Source organism: Macaca mulatta, chromosome 16 (assembly GCF_049350105.2).
Source record: "Macaca mulatta isolate MMU2019108-1 chromosome 16, T2T-MMU8v2.0, whole genome shotgun sequence".
Taxonomy (NCBI): Eukaryota; Metazoa; Chordata; class Mammalia; order Primates; family Cercopithecidae; genus Macaca; species Macaca mulatta.
This window is the reverse complement of record NC_133421.1, coordinates 19337000-19357770: the sequence shown is the minus strand read 5'-3', so window position 1 is coordinate 19357770 and position 20771 is coordinate 19337000. Positions and strand designations below refer to the sequence as shown.

General features: G+C 60.1%; 1 protein-coding gene and 1 long non-coding RNA gene across 4 annotated transcripts in view; one reads left to right on the top strand and one right to left on the bottom strand.

The window, feature by feature from the left end:
• Positions 1–20771, bottom strand: part of RAI1 (retinoic acid induced 1) — a 131421-nt gene that overhangs the window by 12610 nt on the left and 98040 nt on the right. The window contains exons 1-2 of one of the 3 annotated variants that reach the window (XM_028836065.2): positions 16467–16606; positions 108–5691 (exon numbers count right to left, since the gene is read on the bottom strand). In XM_028836065.2, coding sequence (XP_028691898.2) covers positions 108–5675 — 5568 coding nt within the window. In that variant the 5' untranslated portion in view covers positions 5676–5691; positions 16467–16606. Of the gene's footprint in view, positions 1–107; positions 5692–6305; positions 6429–16466; positions 16607–20771 lie in introns of those variants that run through there. The other 2 variants (XM_028836064.2, XM_001091010.5) reach the window with 2 other exon arrangements.
• LOC144335354 (uncharacterized) lies at positions 14733–18849 on the top strand. The gene is made up of 2 exons (XR_013406153.1): positions 14733–15231; positions 15642–18849. It is a non-coding gene; the product is annotated as an uncharacterized LOC144335354 (long non-coding RNA).

Here is a 20771-nt window from a genome sequence, read left to right as displayed (position 1 = left end):
ATCTGGCCCACACTGTAGCACTAGAGAGAAAAGGGGCTCCCCCGACTGCCTGCCTGCCTGTCCTTTGGAACCCCACACTCCCCACCCTGGCTGGGCTGGCCTCTTACCATGTCCACGGCCACCTTCATGGCCTCCTGCAGCCCAAAGAGCTTCCCAGCCACCAGGTAGACGCCGCCGGTCCACACGGCACAGGCCTCGTGCACCCAGTGCTCCTGCGCCTCCCCACCGGGCTCCGCCGGGGCCTCCTTGCTGCACTCGTGTTTGCGGCCCTTGTCGGCTGGGGCTGCCTCCTCGCCCCCATCCTCCCGGCCATCACAGCAGTAGCAGCTCTGCAGCCTCCGGGACAGGCCCCGGGCACTGGTGCGCAGTGGGCCCTGCTTGGCCGGGTCGGCTGGGCCGTCAGGCCTGGGGGGCTTCCCGGCAGCGGTGGTAGCTGCGCACTCAGGACCTTTGAGTGTTCTCTCAAGTGGCAGCGAGGCCTCCTCACAGGTGCCTTCTGGCCGCACCTTCTCCTTGAGTTTTGGCTTCTTTTTGGGGAGGCAGTGTTCAGGGTAGTAGGGCCCACAGAGGTCCCCAAGGTCCTTGAAATTGGCCGGGTTTTGGCAGAGGCAGCAAACAAGGCAAGAGGTACTCAGGGCCTTGGAAACCACAGGCCCCAAGTGCATCGTGGAGGAGAGGGGCAGGGAGGGCCGTGGCTGCAGGATGGAGCCTCCAGGGAGCGTGGCCAGGGAGGCCCCAGCTGCATCCAAGGAGAAGGAGGATGAGGATGAGGAAGAGGAGGCAGAAGAGGAAGGCTTCCTGTGGGGCTTGGGCGCATCTCCAGGGGAGTTGACAACAGTGCATATGGTGGTGAAGGCGTCTCGCTTCTCCACCCGCACGAAGGGTGAGAAGGCGGGGGTCCGGCTGTCTGACCTCAGCCGCTTGCAAGAGGAAATGTACTTGAGGCGGATTTCAGGCTCTGCGGGATCCAGGGGCAGCACCTGCTGCTGCCGTCGTCGCTTGGCACGCCCCTTACAGGGTGAAGACGTGGTGTTCTTGGCCCGGCCCCGAGTGAGGCGCTTCCGCTTGGAATAGCTGCTGTAGTTGGTGTGGCCTGGCTGTTTCTGTGCCCTTGTCTGGGGCTGGCAGGGCCGGCCCTCAGGGGACTGGGAGGTCAGGCCCAGCTCCTCCATCTTTGGCTTCTTGCCTCCTCCACCAGAGTTGTCCTCGATGGCCCCTTGTGTGCCACTGGCCCTGTCTCGGGGAGTCAGGAGCAGAGTCGGGCCAAGATAGGGCCGCTTCTCCAGTGGGCCTTTGGAGAGTCCAAGGGCCCCTGCCCGGCCTTTTCGGCTCCTCTTCTTAGGCGCCAGGGCAGTCCCCCCGGGCTGCAGGGCCTCTGGGGATGTGAAGGCCTCAGTTTTGAAACAGTCAGTCGAAGACAGTTTCTTACTGTTCATGAGTTTGCCTTTTAAGGATCTGTTGGTTGGATTTCTGCATAACAGATCGGCCCCAGAAGAAGCTGGGAGCTTCTGCCCGGTGCCCACATTTACCAGGCCTTCTTCCACCCCCACTGGGCTGCCCCCAGCACCCTTGAGCCCACGGTCTTTCTCGGGAAGGGATGGGCTCAGAGGATTACCAGGAGAGGCCCCTGGCGCTTTACATACGAACTTCTTGAGGCTGGGCGAGGTGATCTTCTGCACAATGGCTTCCAGCTTCAGGCCCCGGCCCTTCCGGGGCGGCAGCACCTTGGTCTTCATGGCCCCCTGGAAGGCCGCCCGAGAGGCGAGCTTGTGGCAGGCGTCGGGGGTCTCCGGGGGTGGGGGCTTTGTGGCGGGCTCACCATTGCCCTTGGTGGGCTTGGCTTTCTTGGGAGAAGACATCCTCTTGAAGAGGGTGGGAGAACCCTCAGGCCTCTCCTCCTTCCCATCTCCCCCATTGCCACTGGCATTGCTGCTGCTGCTGCTGCGGCTCCGCAAGACCAGGTTCCGCTTCTTGGTGGGGACCGGCGCCATGAAGGCTGACTTCCTTTTGAGTGCATGGAGGGGCCGGTCAGAGAGCTTGCTGCCTGCACCAGGTTTGGGGACCCTTGCCCGCTGGCTCACCCTGCCCTCCTTCTGGGGGCTGCCGGAGACCTTGAATGTGGTGGGCAAGTGGCTGTTGTCAAGGAGCTTCTTGGTGGCACGGCAGTTGGGGAGCCGGCCCTCAGAGGGCCTCCGCCGCTTGGAGTGGAAGATCTCCTGGGTTTTGGTGCGCGACCGAAGGATCATGGAGCGCTGGTCCTTGCCAGGCGTGCTGGGCGAGTCCGTTTCCTTGGTCTTGGAGCCCATTGGGCTGCTGTCGGAGGCCACAGGCAGGGCGGCCGGGTTGCTGGGACTGGAGGCAGCCTTGGGTGAGGGCTTCCCCACCCGCTTGCCCGACTTAAAGGCGGCTCGCTGCTTGCCCCCCAGTTTGTCTGGGGGTGCAGGGGTGGTGGTCAGGCCTGGAGGCCCGGGTGTGCGGGGCTCACTCAGGGCCGTGAGAGAACGGGTACACATCCTGGGGAGCCCTTCTGAGGCCCCCCGGCCTGGGGCTCCGGCCCCTTCCATCTGTCCCTGTGGGGGCCCTGTGCAGGATTCAGGGAGCAAGAGGTCTTTGGGCAGCGCTGGTGCCCTGCATGGGGAGTCCTCGGCCTCAGGGAGCCCCCGGTGCACCCGACGGCTCCGTAAGCTTTTGCCCCGTGGCACAGGCTCTTTCTTCGCAATGGGTGCCTCGGGCACAGCAGGCTTGTTGGGCTTCTGGGCCAGAGAGGCGTCCGAGGTGGTAGAATCCCCTGGAGCTCGCTCCCCATCGGGCCCCTCTTCACCTGGCTTCATGTGGGACAGAGAGGACTCAAACCAGCTCTGGACCTTTGACTCAGTGCCCACGGTGGGGCCCAGCAGGATGACGGACTCCCCTGAGAGATGGCACGGAGAGCCCCAGCCGGCCTTGGAGTCCAGCACCTCCTCCACCTCCTCCTTGGTGCAGATGAGTGGGGCCTTGGGTGACAGCGGGTCCTGCATGCTGGGCCTCTGCTCGGGGCTGCCCAGGAGCTCACACAGGGAGGAGTACTCCTCCTCAGCTTCCAGGTCCTCCTTCCTGCTGGTGGGCGGCAGCAGTGGGAGGTCCCCGAAGTCGGCGGTGGAACAGCAGTGCCGGCTGTCCTCCAGCCACCGGTCAGCCTTGGCCACCTCGGGGCACTGCAGCAGCCCACCTGCCTCCTCCTTCACCCCACCCGCCTCCTCCTGCTTGAAGTCCCCGGGCAACGAGGCCACCTTCTCCCCAGGGGGGTCCTCCTCCTGGAAGCCCAGGCAGGCCGAAGCCTCATGGGTCTCCCCTTTGCTGACGCCATCTGAGGCCTTCCCACCTTGCTCCAGGCCCTTGGTGAGCTCGCCAGGGTGCAATCCCCACCTGGGACAAGCATCCCCCAGGTTTTCCTCTGGCCAGGCAAAGGGGTTGGCACTGTCCGCTGAGCTGGCAGCGGTCGTGTCCGGGAAACAGTCAAAAGCTGCTGTGGTAGGGTCTGGAGCAGGAGCCCCAAGGGTGGGCTTGGTGCCAAAGGAGAGAGGACCAGTTGTCTTTTTGGGGTCAGGGGTAGCGAAGGCCACAGAAGGGTCTTCAAACAGCCCTGGGCTGAAGTCCTTGGCATTGCCGCCCTTGTCCAGCTGCAAGGAGTCAGGCAGGGCTTCTGGCTCCCCAGGCCGGGGCCACGCACCCTTGGCCACAGAGTCCAGGCAGGCGCTGTGGTTCTCCAGTGAGAAGGGTGGCTTGCTGCTGTCCTTGGCCAGGCTGGGTGCTTCAGCCCAAGCTTTGTCCGCCTTCTCACCGATGGCTTCCTGCAGCCCCAGGATCTCGGAGGCCAGGTCCTCCTGTGCCAGGGCGCTGAGCAGCAGCCGCGGACAGTCCCGCTCACCCGCCACGAACTTCGAGAAGCTGTCGAGTGGGAGACTGCTGTGCAGGCTCTGGAAGGAGTCGTCAGATTTGGTGGACATGTCATCAGGAGAGGTCACGGAACAGGTGGACACAGATTCGGGCTTGGCCTTCGAGTTGCTGTTGACCCTGGCAGGGCTGCCACGGGCCTGGTTGCAGTAGAGAAAGCTGCGCTCCAGTGGGTCCTCGGAGCCGCTCAGGTAGTCGGCCTCCTGGGGCTCTGCATGCGTGGACTGTGGCGTGCTGCTCAGCGGCTCTGACAGCGGTGTGCCTGCGGGCTCGGCCGAGTAGCCACTGCCTTCGGGGCTGCAGTGCTGGCTTTTGTGCTGCTCCGGGGTCCTGGACACGAGATTCTTGACACTTTTCTTTTGCGGCACGGCAGCCTTGGAGAGTAGCAGCTGCTGGACGGTGTTGGAGATGTTCTCCACCTGTGAGGTCAGCGCCGTGAGGCTCTGCAGGCTGAGATCCGACAGCAGGTTCTCGGGGAGCTTGTCCTTCTGAAGGGGCTTGCAGTTGCCAGCCTGGGTGTCTGCGGAGCTGGTGGCATCCGTTGGGGAGGGATTGAGCAGGGGCATGAAGTGGCTGTGGTCAGTGATCCCCGCAGGGAAGGCCCCGGTGCTGAGCGGCTGCTGGCTGTAGGGAAAGTTCTCCAGGTTTGGCATCAGTGGCGACGGCGTGGAGCTGTAGGAAGGCGAGCGGCCCACGGAGCGGGCGGGTGAGTGGCTGGAGCTGGGGCTGAAGGTCTGGTAGTACTGCTCCGGGGTCCGGACAGCTGCGTCCGGCTGGCAGTAGCCCTGGCCTTGCTGCCCGTAGTGCTGATACTTGGCAAGGTTTTGGTAATGGAGGGTTTCCTGGGCATGGTGCCGGCTCTGAAGGGCTTGCTGCTGCTGCTGTTGCTGCTGCTGCTGCTGCTGCTGGTGGTCATAGCTGAGGCGGCTCGACTGATAGGCGTGAAGATTCTGGACCCGCTGCCCTGGGGCCAGGCTGGAGCTGGCGGTCAGTGACCTGTCATGGGGCTGGGCAGTCGGCGCTGTGCAACTCTTATAGGAGTGGGCACCCTGCCCACCGCCCTGGACAGAGGAGGAGTAGGTGGAGGAGGTAGGGAAGGACTGGGAATGCTGAGGAAAGTGGGTACTCTGGGGGAAGGGCAGAGGGGAGGCAATGTCGTTCTGCAGCTTCTGCCTTTGGAGCTTGGGATATGCCAGGGGCTGCTGGGGCGGCGGTGGCTGCTGGACGTGCAGGGAGTGAGTCCGAAAGGGCACCTGGGCGCCCTGCTCTGCATACTGCCTGCTGGAGGGCACTGCTGTCTTTTTCATCAAGTTCTCATCATACTTGGTCACCCCCGCTGGTAGGGGCTGCGGCTGTGGGGGTGGTGGCTGTGGGGCACCCCAAGCCTGCAGGCTCTCCTCACCAGCATAGCGGCCCGGGTAGGGGCTGCTGTCCTGGACGCCATAGCCAGGGAAAGCCGGCCTTCCCTGCAGGGCCTGCTGCGTGGGCAGGGCCTTGCTGCCTCGGTGGTACTTGTCGGCGGCCACTGCGGCCGCTGTGCCAGAGGGCGTGCCAGCGCCACCCTCATAGCTCGGGTAAGGCTGCGGGTTATAATATTCCTTGGCGAGCAGCCGCTGCCGGTCGCAGCTTAGCCCGGCCTGACTCGGCTGCCTGTAATTCTCCAGGCGTGATGTTTCCTGCGAGGTCTGCTGGTAGTTCTGTTGTTTGCCATGGAAACCACACCTTTCTCGAAAAGACTGCATGACTCGGGCTGGTTATCTGTGAAAAGAAAAAGGGAGGGAGGGAGGGAGGACGGGCAGGGAGGAGGCAGAGGATGAGCGATTCAGATGGGCCACTTCCTTTTGCCTCAGAAAGCACCCTCCCACCCACCTCCCCACCCTGCCTGCTCCCCCGCGCAGCTCTTAATATTCCCCCCTTCGCCTGAGCCTCCCTACCAGCTGTGCGCATATTGACAACTTCTGTGTCAGGGAGGTGTGCTCTGTAATTCCCGCTCCCACATTGCCTGCAGCTGAGCCTTGCCAAGGACAGCCACCGACACGGGAGGCAAAACCGGCTGCCCAGCGCCAGGTCACTGGGGAGCTACCCGCACCCCCACCACCAGCTCCTCCCCACTGTCCCCCACCCACCACTCCCAGCCCTTCCTGACAGCTCAAAAGCATTTAGCAGAGCAATTCCCGCTCCCTTGTCCCCTGGGGCCTGCTGGATCCTGTAATCTAGTCCCTTCGTGGCCGTGTTCAAGCATGACCCAGCCGTGCTGGGGACTGAGGAGGGTCTGCTCCTGTCCCAGGGAGGCCGCTTGAGCACACACACACGCGTGCACACAGGCATATGTATGCTCACACACACACGCACACGCATGCACACACACACACCTCCTCTATCACTGCCACGCCATCTGGAATCTGTCTGTTCCTTCTAGCAGACGTCGATTAGGGGCTGCCAAGCCACTGTAGACATAAAACGTCCCCTCCTCTGACTCCCAGGAACGCAAGACGGCAGCACCTGCCTCCTGTTTTTGATATCATAGGTGCATAAACAGATTACGTGGCCCAGAGTGAGGGAGTGCATACTAATGGGGCTAGAGATGCAGTCCACGGCCACGGCCACAGAAGGGCACAGCCCAGCCCCACCCGCATGGGGTGACGCAGCCCTGTCCCTCCTGGCCAGCCCCTCCCCACCTCTGCAGGTGGGGGCTGGGGCAAGCAACGCCTAAGAGCCCGTGTGGTTATGATTTGAGGGGCTGGGGCTCAGACGGGGGTCTAACCTGCCCCTGCCCCTTCCCACAGAGCAGAATCCTGGGTCAGGGAAGGACCCGGGGTGGGAGCCTCTCAGAGCAGAGCATCTGCCAGCCCGGCATCCAGGGTAAAGGCTCTCCCAGTTGACTTGCTGGCCAGGCCACCCCAGAAGACCCCTCAAAGAGGGATGGAAGAAAGAGGAATGCCCAGGTTTTGGAGGAAGTACATGGAGGGGCTGGCCATTGGCCGAGTCCCAGAGGGTTTGGGATTTACCCAGAACCACGCTGGCCCGCTGGCCTGGAGGCAGGAAGAAGGGGCTCAGCTCGGCCTGTGTGGCCCAGAAGGGGATAGGGGACTTTCCAGTGCTGGTTCCCAAATGCTCCAAAAGGAAGGGGTGGCTTGCCTCAGGCTACAAAGATTCCAGGTTGTTGAAGGGGTCAGGAAGGGACAAAGAGAGGGGAAGAGGGGCACACAGAGTCAGGTGGGGGGAAACAGGGAAGAGGCAGAAAGGTGGGGAGTGGGGGAGAACAGGAGGGGCTCCTCCATTCACCCTTCTTCCTTGGCCCACACCCCACCAAAGTGCCTTCCTCATTCAGGGTCTGCGGACGGATGCAGGGAAGGGGACAGAGGGCCTCCATCTGCCTGAGAGCAGGGCAAGCCCAGGGCAGCCAGATGGCCCCCAGAAGCCCGTCGGCCCAGTCCTGGTACCACTGCTCTCTGGAGTCAGCTTGCCCTGGCCCACGAATGCAGGAGACCCAGCCTAGTGTGGGGCCAGCCACTTTCCCATGAGGCGAGCCCCTGCCCACCAGTTCATCAAAGTCGCTTTCCCTCTGCTCCAGCTCCTCTCCCTGGATTTGTCGCAGGCATCCCTAACAAGCCGCGTGCCCGCCCTTCTGACCCACTTCAATCCTAACCCTGGTGGCTCAGATAAAACATTACAGGAGGTTCCTGCCGAGACGCGCCAACCCAGAGGAGCTGGGGACGGCACTTGGTTCTGGTCTGGCAGCTCCCTGCCAGGTGGGCAGCCTCATGCCCCTGCCCTGGCCAGACCGCCACAGGGCAGCCCAGGCAAGCGTGTGCCCAGGCCGAGGGCACAGCGCCCACTCCCTGCCCTCCCCCAGGCACATGTTTATGAACCCAGAATGTGCAAACCCAGGACCACTCTGAAGGCTGCGCCTCGTATATCTGCACAAATTACATTTCGGCTTTTATTAGTCCCAGATCACTCTCATTTCCTGCTGAGTGTCCTGTGGATATCATTAACATTTCTACGGCTTTATTTTTTATTTTTTTTTCCACATTCTCCAAAATGCATTACCAGAAACATTATTTAAAGAGAGACAGAGACAGTGAGGGGGTGCTATTACCAGTATCCCCTCCCTGCCTGTCCGTCTGCATCCCTCCCTCCCTGTTTAATCGGTCCAGCTGCTGCGTCTTTTAATTTAGCCGAGCTGTATTACAGGCAGGTTTCCCAATACACACGAGCAGCTGGATGCGGTGAAAGCATCTATCGCTAAGAAAAGACAGTTCAATTAAAACACAAGAAGCCCAGTGCTGATGGAGAACGCAGGCAAAAATGCTCGCCCCAACACCACTCTGGAATCCAAGGCAAAGGGAGGGATAGGAACAAAGGCACAGGCCGCCTCTCAGTGCCAGCCGGGTCCCACCGCCAGCTCTGCTGGGAGAAAATGGGGCACTGCCTCTTTAAGGGCTGCCTCAGGCCTGCTATGGGCTCTGTTGTTATTAATTATTATGATTATGATTACTTTTTAAGAGCACTAGGACAGGACACAGAGGGGAAGAGAGGCAGGCAGCAGGGCTGGGCTGGGTTGGCCTTAGGAGAGGAGGGGGCAGAAAGAGTCCCCCTGGCAGAGCGATGGTGACCTTTGAACCTGGAGGCAGGGAAGAAGTGGCCTAGGGGGCAGATTGTGGGCTTGGCCTGTGGCTTGGGCTGGAGGGAGACGGGGTGGTAGGTGGGGACCGGGAGGGCACTCCCCACCCACTGGGATCACTCCTCATGGTCCAGCTCAACCACATTGCCCGGAGGGTCCCCACTCACTCCAATCCATCCCTTTCTCCCCAACCTGCCTCTCCTCCCAGACACTTGGTCCAGGCCTTATCTCCAAAGTTCTTGCTGAAACTAGAAGGCAGGAGGGGCAGAGTCTAGTGCATCCTTTAAGCACCAGATACACGAACACTTCACCCTTAGAATCAGTTCCTGAAGCTTAGTCTTCTCAGCGCTGGACAGAGGAGGCAGGCCAGGCGCAGCGGGGAGCATGACTGGAGCCACACAGCACCCAGGGCACCAGGATTCCCCTTGACACAGCAATGGGTGTCCTCACTCCAAGCCATGAAAATAGTGGGGACAAAATGAAACCCCAGCTATCCTCTGGTGCAAGGCCAGCTGCTCTCAAAGGCCTTTGGCAGCATGGCACACCTAGAGCATAGCCCTTCTTTTAGGCAAAGATCTTAGCCCTTTCCCTCCAGAAATCTACAGAATCTACAGGACTGTGGGGCGGGAGCAAGGCGGCTGCAGAACACCCATTCTGTGCGGCTTTCTCAAACAACAATTTGATTAATCCCTCCTCCCACTTCACAGAAAAAACTGAGGTTCAGGACAAGTGCCCTGCTTAGGACCCCAGAGCAGAGCCCACCCACAGTGAAGCACCTCTGCAGGACGCCCTCAGCAGCAGCGGCAGTGACTGGACCACGGGTGGACACCCCTGTCCCGAACCCCTGCGGGGGGCTCCCACTTTGGAGGGACAGTCTCTTGGAGCAGGATGCAAGCCAAAGCTGTTGTGGGGCAAGGGGCTGAGCTGCAGCCTGTGACGGCCTGAGCCCCAGGCCAGGGTCCTCACTTTTATTTTTATGCTGTCCTCATCTTTAAGCAGCCAGACCCACCTCAGGTGGGTCCACTAATGGGCAGTGATGGTCACCAGCCGCCCACTGTCACCAAGGCAACTACTGTCCCCTGGGCAGCCTCAGGGAGAGGTCACTAGGCCTAAAGCCTCCTCACAGACCCCAGGCTTGAGGGCCCAGTCAGGGAAATGGGCACAGTGTGGGCCAGAGCTGCTATGGCTCCTCAGGGAGCCCAGCTGGGAGGTGGTGGCTGGAATTTTTTCCTAAGAGAGGGAGAGAGGGAGGCTGAGGGGAGACAGGAAGAGAGGGAGAAGGAAACGGATTGGGGGCTTCCTGATCCCCAGCAGCAGCTCTGAGGCCACTGGTTCCATCCCACCTACTTACCCAAGGTGGTTTTATGACCTGGTTTCATAATTTGTAGCTGCAAGAAAAAAATTTAAAAACCCAACCCACTCAAGGTCTGGGAAACTGAGCATGAAGGAGCAGTGTACCAGGACTACTGGAAGCTGAGGACAGGGCAGACTGGGAACCTGAGGATGAAGGAGGAGTATACCAGGGCTCTGGAAACTGAGGACAGGGCAGAGGGGGAGTCCAGGCAGGGCTGGAGAAGGTGGAAGCCCTCGGGCCTCCCCATCTGTTGTGGGTGATGAATAATCAATACATGAGACTTGGTGAAAATGAGAAATCATTCGCGGGATTCACTGCTGTCCTATGGGCTCAATTCCATATGCTAGGGGCCTGGCTTAAAGGAGGAAGGGGGTGAGTTTCCAAGGAGCCCACGAAACAAGAGGGTTGGGTGCCCACAGGCCTCTGGGTCAGGTTAGGGTCCGTGGGTTGAGAGGCCTGCTTGGGGCAGATGGAGGACCCTCCTAGGACATCAGGAACCCCAGAGGACCAGGGAGCCCCTCCAGACCACTCCCTGTGGGCAACATTTGGATATGCATCCCTCCTCATTCATGGCCCCCCATGCTCAAGGAAGAATCCCACGGAATGACCAACATGCCCTCTCTATAGGGTCTGTGGGTCCCAAATATCAGGAGGCCAGTGATGGGGTGAGAAGCAGAAGGGCAGCCCTAGCCAGGGTCAGTTGAGGTTGGGGGAGCCCTGGTGTGGCTGGGGGCTCTGGGCCCTTCAGAGTGCATCAGAGAGGAGCGGGGAGCAGAGGTGTCTGGACTCTTCAGGTGTTTAAGGAGCCTCCCTCACAGCCCCCAACACCATCTCCTCCAGGGACCCAGCTGTGGAGACAGCTGAGACCTGCTAAGCCAGCTGAATGGGATCCCTGCAGGGCCTAACCACGCCCACCTGCTGGCCTGGCCCCACCTGCTGTTCATAGGCACAGCCAGGCCCTCTGCCTAGGTGCCCAGGTCCCCTAACTCTAAAGCTGTGCTCTGCTCTCCATCCCACCCCACCGAGCCTTGGTGCTGATTCCTGGGATACAGCCATCAAGGGGCCAGGAGACCTGGGCCGCAGGGCCCACAGTCCAGCGAAGAGGGGCAGATGGCCAGCCGCCCCACCTCCACTGTGAGGTGTTGGGGAACAAGAGGGGATTCCGCAGCAGCTGCAGGCATTCCAAGGTCCCCCAGGGAAGGCTGCTGGGAAGAGCTCACCTATTATCAGTTCTGTACTGATCAGTCTCTTGTGGACAATAATTTTTTTTTTTAGATCACTTTATTCACCACTGAACAAAAAGCATCACCACCTCTCTGTGTCTCTGTCAAAATGAAGAAAAGGGAAAAGGGGGGAGGGGGTGCTGATTGCTGGGTCGCAGACAGTTAACAGGGCCAGGGTCTGGTGGCCCAGGCAGTCGTCTGGGTCCTGCTGGCGGGGGGACACAGCCCCTGTCCTTCCCCCACAAGGCCAGGCTGATGCCATCAGACGCAATCAGTCCCAGGCCTGGCAAGACCAAGGGGCTGGCCCAGACCCTGGCACAGGGGCCAGATGGGCCCCACAGAGGTGTTCCCAGCCAGCTCCGTTCTCCCCACCCCAAGCCCCAGGAGTTCCTGCCCTTACAGGAGGCTGCATGATAAGGATGAGATAGGCCAAGTGTGGCTGCTGGGGTTTTTTTTTTGTTTGTTTTTTTTTTTTTTTTTTTTTTTTTGAGACAGAGTTTCGCTCTTGTTGCCTAGGTTAGAGTGCAATGGCGCAATCTCGGCTCACCACAACCTCCACCTCCCGGGTTCAAGCGATTCTCCTGCCTCAGCCTCCCGAGTAGCTGGGATTACAGGCATGTGCCACCACACCCGGCTAATTTTGTATTTTTAGTATAGACAGGGTTTCTCCATGTTGGTCAGGCTGGTCTTGAGCTCCCAACCTCAGGTGATCCGCCCGCCTCGGCCTCCCAAAGTGCTGGGATTACAGGCGTGAGCCACCGCGCCTGGCCTGGCTGCTGACTTTAAGGGAGGCGGGAGGCACGGGACTCTCTGGCCCCAGCCTTGTCCTCCGTACCCCACAGTCCATGACTTACTTCCCTGGGGAAGTGGAAACACAGAGGTGCTAAGCCTGTGGGTTTGTCTGACTGCTGGCTGATTGTGTGACCTTGGGCAAGCCTTTTACCTCTGGAAATACCACTCCCAGATACCGACACAACTCTCTACCCTGGCTCCAAGTCTTGGCTCCTCTGTTACCATCTCAAGAAGCCTTCCCTGACTACTGTTTGAAACAGCACCCCTTGCACCCCCACGACTTGCCTTGTTGTAATCAAACTTGACTTGCTTTATTATTGGTCTCCTCTTTAGAACAAAAGTTCTATGAGAGCAAGGATTTCTGCCTGTTTTGTTCACAGCTATTCCCCATTGTCCAGAACAATAAATATTTATTGAATGAATAATGCACAAAATGTCACAGTAACCCAGCGAAAATATCCAGAACGAGCAGTGGAGTGGCAGCACAGAGCACATGTGGGTGGGCCAGGCAGCGGGAGATCAGGGGTGGCCACTGCTTTGCTTCATTCATTTGACAAAGAACATCTTCCCAAGGCCTGGCAGGGAAGTGGGCAGGTGGGTATGGAGGCAAACTGGCGATCCTGCTCCCAAATAAAGTGGGGGGGGGCCCGCAGCCCCTCTCAGCATCAGCAGACTGTGGCCACTTGAGAGTGGGAGGCCAGGGTGCCAAAGCTTCTCAGCTTTTCCCTTGAAAAAGACAGAAATCAGGATTTTATAAAAAAAGGGATTATCTCTCATTTAAGAAAATGTTATCAACCAAGTATAAAATTTTTTCTTTCATACTTGAGAATTCAAGAGAACCTGTCTGTGGCCTAAAGTTGATCACAAGCTCCTGGGGTCAAACGCTGACAGAACTGATGCAAAGGGGAGCTGCATGGGCTCGATGGCACCCGGAACAGGAGGAACAGCGCTCCCTGGCCCAGGAGAAGCTCTGGGCCCAGCACAGATGAGCAGAGCAATGCAGGAGAGCAGTGCCCTGGGCTCAGGGGGTAGACAAGGCAGACCCCTGCAGGAGGGGCACTCAGCGGCCTTGGAAAGGAGGTGCAGAGAGAAGGGGGACTGCAAAGGCTGGAGGTTCCCAGAGCTTGTGAGAACCTCTGTGGCATTCCATACCAGACACCGGGCGAGGCCCCACCCCCACTCTCCTGGGTCCCCCGCCAGGCTCCTGGGTGGCTCTCATCGCAGCGGTAATTACATAATTGATGGTACAATAAGCTGTTTCACATGTGCCTCCCTCACTAGAATGTAGCCTGAGGAGGGCAGGGACTTCCTCTGACCCTAAGCTCCAAGCTTAAAAAATGGCCCCAGAGTCGATGTCCGTTCAGTATTGCTTGGATAAATAAACAAACGAGATGGATCCGAGCGCTGGGCTCTGTGTTGGGTGCATTTAACCCTCAACCCAGACCAAAGGGATGATACCCAGAGAGAGGTTTGAGGATGAGGGCCTGGAGGCCAGGATGCATGCAATAGCCAATCAGGAAGGGGAGACAAAGTGTGTGCTGTCTCCTCTAGAACCCCTGGTGCCTGCACTGGTTCACTGGTGGAGCACATTTCTGCTCAGCTTACAGTCTGGATGTGGGCCGAGCTGGGTGCCGGGGACACACAGGAAACAGCACATGGCCCTTGCTCTCCAGAGGCAGACACACACACACACACACACACACACAGACAACTGCCATGGTGGTGTTGAGATGTAGTGACACCCAGAAGGCTGTGAGGTGGGGAGAGAAGGATATCAGGGAAGGCTGGAAGAAGGAGGGCTTAACTATGTGAGGGAGGATGAAGGCACCCCATGTAAGCAGCAGCCTGGGTGGGGCTGGGGGGCCGCAAAGAGCAAATGGGGGCCCCTGCAGTCACCTCCCACCTCTGCCAAATTCTCTGAGCCTTCCCCGAACTCAAGTGGCCCGGCTGCTGCAGCTAGTGTTCAGTGTCCTCTGTCCTCATGGCGCCAATCCCTGGCAATCCTGCAAAGTCACCCCATCTATGAGCTGCCTGCATCCTGGCTTCCTGCCGAGCCACCCTCCTGTGTGCCTTGAGGACCATGGGTCTGCCACCCAAACCGGATAGGGGTCTCCGACTTGCTTCTACGTGGTGCTGCCTACACCCCCCTCTCCTGGCCTGCAAGACCAGCTGTTAAGGGCAATGAGCCACTAGAAGACACTTTTTGCAGAGCACACTCTAGGTCAAATCTCCCCCTCATTTTGCCGAGAGATTAATGGAAGAAGTCCAGAGTGGGCCAGTGACTTGTGCAGGACGCCCAGCAAGGCTGAGATCCCTCCACAGCTCTGTGCCTCAGAATGCCTGTCTGTCAAACAGAAAGGGAACAAGGTCTCCCTCCTGGATACGACAGCTTCCCAGAGAAGTCGTGGAATGTGCCGCTGCCTTCCGCCTTCCCCAGCCTAGGCGGAACCGCCCCTCGCTTCCCTGCCTTCGACACCCCCTCGCTGCAGCCATCCTGACAGCCGGAGAGGCGAAGCAGGCCAGCCCCTCCCAGTCCCGGTTCCACCTGGGGGAGCGGGGAATTGGCACCCCCTCCCTCCCCCAGTCCCCAGGGGAGGAAGCCGCCTGTCAGGCCGCCACGGCGTGTCAAATCCTCTTGCTGCCTAATTGTGAGACGGCGGCGTTTAAAGAAACGCTTTTCTGGCCGCCTGCCACACCGCAAACTGCTTGGTATAATTTTATTATTAAGGAGAGAGAAAAAGAGGGAGGGGGATTGGAAGAGAGAGGGAGAGAAAAAAGGGGAGAGAGAGGAGGAAATTGCTTCGTCCAAGTCAGCTGGTGGAGTATTCTGCTCAACGTGAAAGCGGGGCCGGCTTTCCAGTTGGCAAGCTGACTTCGTTAATTGCGCATTCAGTCTCTACTTAGGGTAATTGAAACGAAGCGGGGCCGGCTCTGACAATTAGGGTCTGCGACTAGGCCATTAACCCTTTCCGCCCCCGCCTACGCCTCAGCACCTCTTCGAGGTGGAGGGGGATCGCCGGGCGCCCCCGTCAAGACCCGATCCGGGGCGGTGGCAGGAGGCCCCACGCGAGGCGTGGACTGCGGCAGCGGGTGACGGGCGCGCGCCCCAGCACGAGCAGGGTTAACGCGGCGCCGGGTGTCCTGCAGCACGGCTGGGGCAGAGGGGAACCAGGAGCAGCGCAGGGTGTGTGGGGGTTGTTGCGGCCTCTCCGCCCCTCTGCAACAGATGTTTCAGCCGTGTAAGACAAAGGCAGAGCGCCTGCTGCTGCCGGAGAAAATCCGCAGGACTCCCTCAGGGGCAGGTAAAATTTCACCTTCTATTTGTGTTCCCCCGCCCGCCCCCGCCTTGTTTCCCGGCCTCTGCGCCAATCCGGAAAGCGCCACCAAAGACGCCGCGCCGCCGCCTCCGCAGCCCAGCCCGCTGACCCCAGCAAGGTCACCGCGACCTCGGGCTCCGCCGGCAGCGCGCCCGCCAGTTCTCCGCCAGCGAAGGGCGCCCCCCGGCGCCCAGTCCTCTCCTGGGGCGGGCCCCGTCCTCCGTCCCCCAGTTCCCGGTCGCTGCAGGCGCTAGGAGAGAGGAAGGGGGCGCTGCGCTCGCCATGAGGCGGAGGCTGCCCTGGACGCTCCCCGCCTCCCTCTCGCCTGCGCGGGGACCCCGGGGGGCAGTGGCCCCCCCAGCCCCCATCATTCATCTCCCTGATTCTCTCCGTAGCCGCCCTCGGAAGTCAGCCGAGTGAAGCAGCTGTTCCTTGCACACTCCACTTGACCAAAGATGATGATAAATGAGGCCGGGGCTGCAGCGGGGACGCGGCGGCGACGAGGGGCGCGCAGGGCGGGGCGTACGGCCCCCGCAGCCCCCTCCCCGTGCCTCTGTAAGGGCGAGGACGCGAAGGACAGAGGCCAAGAGCAAAATCTAAGGCCTGCGCTGCCCTCTTGGCGCCCTGAGCGACCTCGACGGCCTGCGGTGTGGAGAAACCTGGCGGAGAGCTGCGCCCGGCTCGCAGGGCCCCAGGCCGAGACCTCTTCCTCCAGGCCGCGGCGCAGTCCCGCCCCCGCCCTTCCCCCTCCCTCCCACCCCTTCCCCTAACGCTTCGGTCCCCACGGCGTCCTCGCCGCCCCCCCGCCCCCCCCGCCCCGTGGCTCAAACCTATTAACGCTCGTAAATAATGAATAATAGAGCGCTTCCCTCCAGCCGCGCAAGGCTGCGGGCGGGGGGCCACTGCCAGATGCGCCCGGTCCTGGGGAGGGGGCACCCACCGACCGGCTGCAGAGGGGGCCCGGGCGCGCGGCCCCGCACACGTGCAACCGCGGCGCGCAGGCGGGCACCCCGCCCGGCGGAGGAGGGGGAATCCCGCTCTGCCCTCCCCAACGCCACCTCCCCTGGAGTCCTCTGGCACCGAACGAGGCGAGAGAGCGCGCGCGAGCTTCCCAGCCGGAGAGGGTTATTTTTAACCTGCCCCCCTTTCTATATCTGCCTCTCGGGTTTGCGCGCCCGCCCGCCCGCCCGCTCCACCAGCCGAGGACGCGGGCTCCTCACCTCGCTCGGCGGCTCCGGACTCTGAGCGCCTCCCCCGGCCCGCGGCCCCCGCCCCTGCGCGGGCATCGCGCGGCTAAATCTCAGCCTGGAAAGGACCGATTAGGAGCCGCGTGCCTTTCTGCGAAATATTGGAACCGGGTGGGATGGGGGCGGGGAGCCCGGCGCTGTCGTCCCTTCGCCTCCCTCTCTCCCTCCCACCCCGCGCGCAGAGTGGTTGCGAGAGGCGGCTCCTGCTCTCCCCCCGCAAAAAGGGGGCGGCCGGCCCGGGGCCCCGAATCCCCCCCTTGGTTTTCGGCCTTCCCTCCTCAACGCCCACCCTTCTTCGGTCATTTGCGAAGCTGGGGCTTCTAACACGCGGACCCTCCGGCAGCGGTGGCGCCAAGTGGGGCGTTGCGCCCCCCCCCCCCCCCATTTCCAGTTTCCTCCCTAAGCCACTCCAAACAAACACACCATTTAAACAGCAGCGGGCTGGCCGTACCAACAACTTTGAGGCTGACCCACCCGTGCCTGCGACCGCGCCAGGGGGCTGGGGAAGTGCCAGGGGCGCACAGTGGGGACTCCCCGAAGGCAGTTTAGTGCTGCCGTCCCCTCTTTTCAGTATCACCCTCCCTTAGACTCACCCAGATCCCTCTCTCCCAGCCCCTTCCCCTGCGGCCCAGCACCCCAGGCCAGCAGTTCAGACTACCCTCCGGCCCCAGTCAGGGAATGAGGCCGCAGGAAGTTCAAGTCGGCTCCCATTACTCTGCTCTCCAAAAGGCCACCCATCCAAACCCCAGCCTGTCCTTCCCCCCAGAGGTGGGGAGCAGCAGCAGAACTGGCTGAGCTCAGAGGCCCCCCCTGGGGCTTTGACTGGATCCCTCCCTCACTTGACATTTTCCAGACTGCTCAGTGCCCAATCCTGGAGACCCACAGGCATAGGAACCCGTGAGCACCTCCCTCCTGAAGGAGGTGGGGTAAGACTCCCTGCTGCAAGCACAGAGGAGGGAAGGCTGGAGGAAGTGGTGGGCTGAGAAGAAAGGAGCAGGGCATTCCAGCCACCAGGAGCTGCCTAGCTTGGTGGCGGGGAAGAACACCGCCTATTTGGGAACCTGAGATGGAGTTCTCTCTGGTTTAGCTGGGCTGGAGGAGACAGGCCTCAAGGGCTGGGCCCCTACCCCAAGAGGGCAGCCTGTGGTGGGGGGTGGAGATTCCTGCAGAGAGGTAAGAAGCCTGGCAGGTTCCTAGCTCCTGAGAGGGGAGGGGGTGAGGATGCCTGTGGAATGCAGATTAAAGACTGCACTGACTGTGAGTGCTGCGCACGGGACACTCTTGGGCCTGCCCAGGAAGCCAGGCTGGTCCAGAAGGGGAGAGACAGGGACAAAGCCTCCTAAGCAAATGCAGACCCTAGCATTACAGAGTGGGGGTTCTCAAGGGGTTTCTCCCCCAGCCAGCTAGACACGGGGCATGGGCTTCCCTCAGATCTGGAAAGGTCTTGATAAGGCTCAGACTGCTGGAGCCGTGTAACTGCAGCACCCTCAAAAGTTGATGCTGTCTGTCCCCCTCCTGTGTCCAAGGTACCTCAATAGATTTTACTTCTCTCAAACTGCCCTTCTGGGAGGTGACATCACCTGTCATTTCACAGACATGGAAACTGAGCTCCAGAGAAGAGAAGGGGGTATTCCAAACTCCAGCCTCTGGGGCCCTCCCTGGTCCCCCTGTCCTAGGCCCTGTGGGTGGGACCTCAATCAGGGAGATGCCCGTGGGGCTTTTGTGAATACAGGTTACAGGCACCCCCGGGTAAAATACATGGGCGAGGAGGTCCTGATTTCCTCTGAAATTTTCAGAAGACTGGTTTCCTTGGGAGATAAAAAGGGTGGGTGGCCAGGCGCGATGCCTCACGCCTATAATCCTAGCACTTCGGGAGGCCAAGGTGGGTGGATCACTTGAAGTCAGGAGTTTGAGACCAGCCTGGCCAACGTGGTGAAACCCTGTCTCTACTAAAAATACAAAAATTAGCTGGATGTGGTAGCGTGTGCCTGTAATTCCAGCTACTCGGGAGGCTGAGGCGTGAGAATTGCTTGAACCCAGGAGGCGGAGGTTGCAGTGAGCCAAGATTGCACCATTACACTCCAGCCTGGGGAAGAGAGTAAAACTCTTGTATTTAAAAAAAGAAAGAAAGAAAGAAAGAAAAAAGGGTGGGGAGGGGACTAGAGAGAAGTCCCAGGGCCTGCCATCACTGATTTCTCGCTACCCACTTGGCCAGGCTACCTATTAAGGGTTTCCACATGGGGGGTTGGCTCCTGGGGCTGCAGAATTATGATAATGAGGCCTAAGTCCCTGTGGGTCTTGTTCATTCACCTGTAGACCAAATACAAACCCCACGGAGCCATGTGCCACTCTTCAACTGTGTGTGGCTACTGTTGTGCTGAAAAAAATTAAATTCACTCAGGACCTAAGAGCTTTGGGCAGTTATATCCCCCTCCCCAACAACAGACTAACAGGTCCCATTTTGATATCAAGGGCTGGGGTTTCAAGACGGGGAACTGTAGGGGCCACGCTGTCCTGGCCTCCCCGGAGGCCTGGCTGCCCTCACGCCAGGAAGGGAGCTTCCATTTCCTGTGGGCCTAGAATGGCCGCCCCGCTGCCCCCAGTGCTCCCTGGGTGGGGGTGGATCCTGGCCAGTCCCCCAGACACGCAGTCTGCTAACCAGAAGCAGCGACCTTCGGGGAGAGCCAGCCACCAGCCAGCCACTGCTCCAGAGGCAGGCCTGGGGCCACCCGGGAGGCTTTCCTCAGGATGGAAAATATTTGCCTTTGGTTGTCGGCTGCTGCCTTGTCTTGTGTCTGAATGGACAACTGGCTGACTTCTCTCTCTTCCGAACAGCCATGAAATGCGAAGGTGTTTAAGAGTAAAAACCAGGCGAGGGCAGCTGGGCCTGGCGTCTGGCTGTTTTGAACAACACTCCTGTTTTTCTCCTAGAGTGAACAGAATACTTTCTGCGGTTCAGAATACTCCGTGCGCTGGTCCCTCTTCCCAGGCCCCGCCCCAGCCCCCACAGGCCTCACCTCCAGCTGCTCCAGACCATTCCAGAACTCCCTCCCTCTTGGCTTCTAGTCACTCAGCATCTGGGGGAGAGAGCCTCTTCCAGCTGTACATGGCTAGCTTGGCCTGGCCCCAGAACTGCTGTGTTCTGGAAAGTTGTAGGAGAATCCCTCTTGGCGGGCTCTCCAGCATGGAGAATCGCAGGCCTCTGCTCCGGAAAGGGAGGCTCTTGAGAGGTCAGATTCACCACGGCCAGGACAACCAACTGTGAGGGCTCACAGGGGCTGGGGCTCTGCTTTCAGGGGTGAGAGGAGCCACCATCTGCCCCCATGCCCACCCTGACTGTAAATGGCTAGACTCTGGTGCTGGGGACAGCTCTGGATTCATATCCCAGCTCCTGCATACGTATATGCTGGGTGACCTTGGGCGATTTACTTAACCTCTGTGTGCTTTGTGTGCCTAAGCTGCAAGATACTCTAAATTAAACAGCAAACTTCCAGTGCTGTTGTGAGACTAAATGGGATAATGTGCTTGGTAGCTGGCAGAGGCTCAATAAAGGGTAGCAACTTCCAGGGCCACCAGTTCATCGCGAGCCAGGTCCAAGTCTTATACTTTCTGTGCCTCCCAGGGAGCCGCGTGTGTCTGCGACAGAGCTGGGGAGGACATTCTGGGGCTGGGGGCTGAGGTCTGCCCACAGAGCAGTGGCCTGTCCCTTCAGGCAGGCAGAGTATCACCCTGGCGGGGTCCCAGTGCTCCTCAAACATTAACGTGTACGTCTTGGTGACACAGATTCTGATGCAGCGGGTCGGGTGGACAGGGCTTCTGTAGCTGTAAGGAACTCCCAGGTCAAGCCAGTGTGGCAGGTCTGTGACCGCAGCTGGTGTGGCAAGATCTCAGCTCTGGAAGACTCTGGGTTGTGCTGAGGCTGGGCTCAGAGAGATAATACAGGTTCTGTCCTGTCCAAGGAGGGCCCTCCAGGATTTCAGGACAAGGCTCAGGCTCTGTGTCCCCAAGCCCTCAGTCTCAAAGCTCGGGTCCCGCAGTGGCCTGGGCAACCCTCCGGACTCTCCATTTAGCATTTGTTCCTGGCAGCAATGCACGGATAAAGAGCAGTTTCATGCTGCTGAACTTGCAATCACTTCAAGGCCTGGGCCCCTCTGGGCCTCAGTTTTCCCAGTGGCACAGTGGGAAGCTGGGATAAGCTAATCCGACCCTTTCCCCTTAGTAATTCCCCCACATTGTTCTTCCCTTCCCTTCAACCCTTCCCAAAACCCAGGTCCCAGG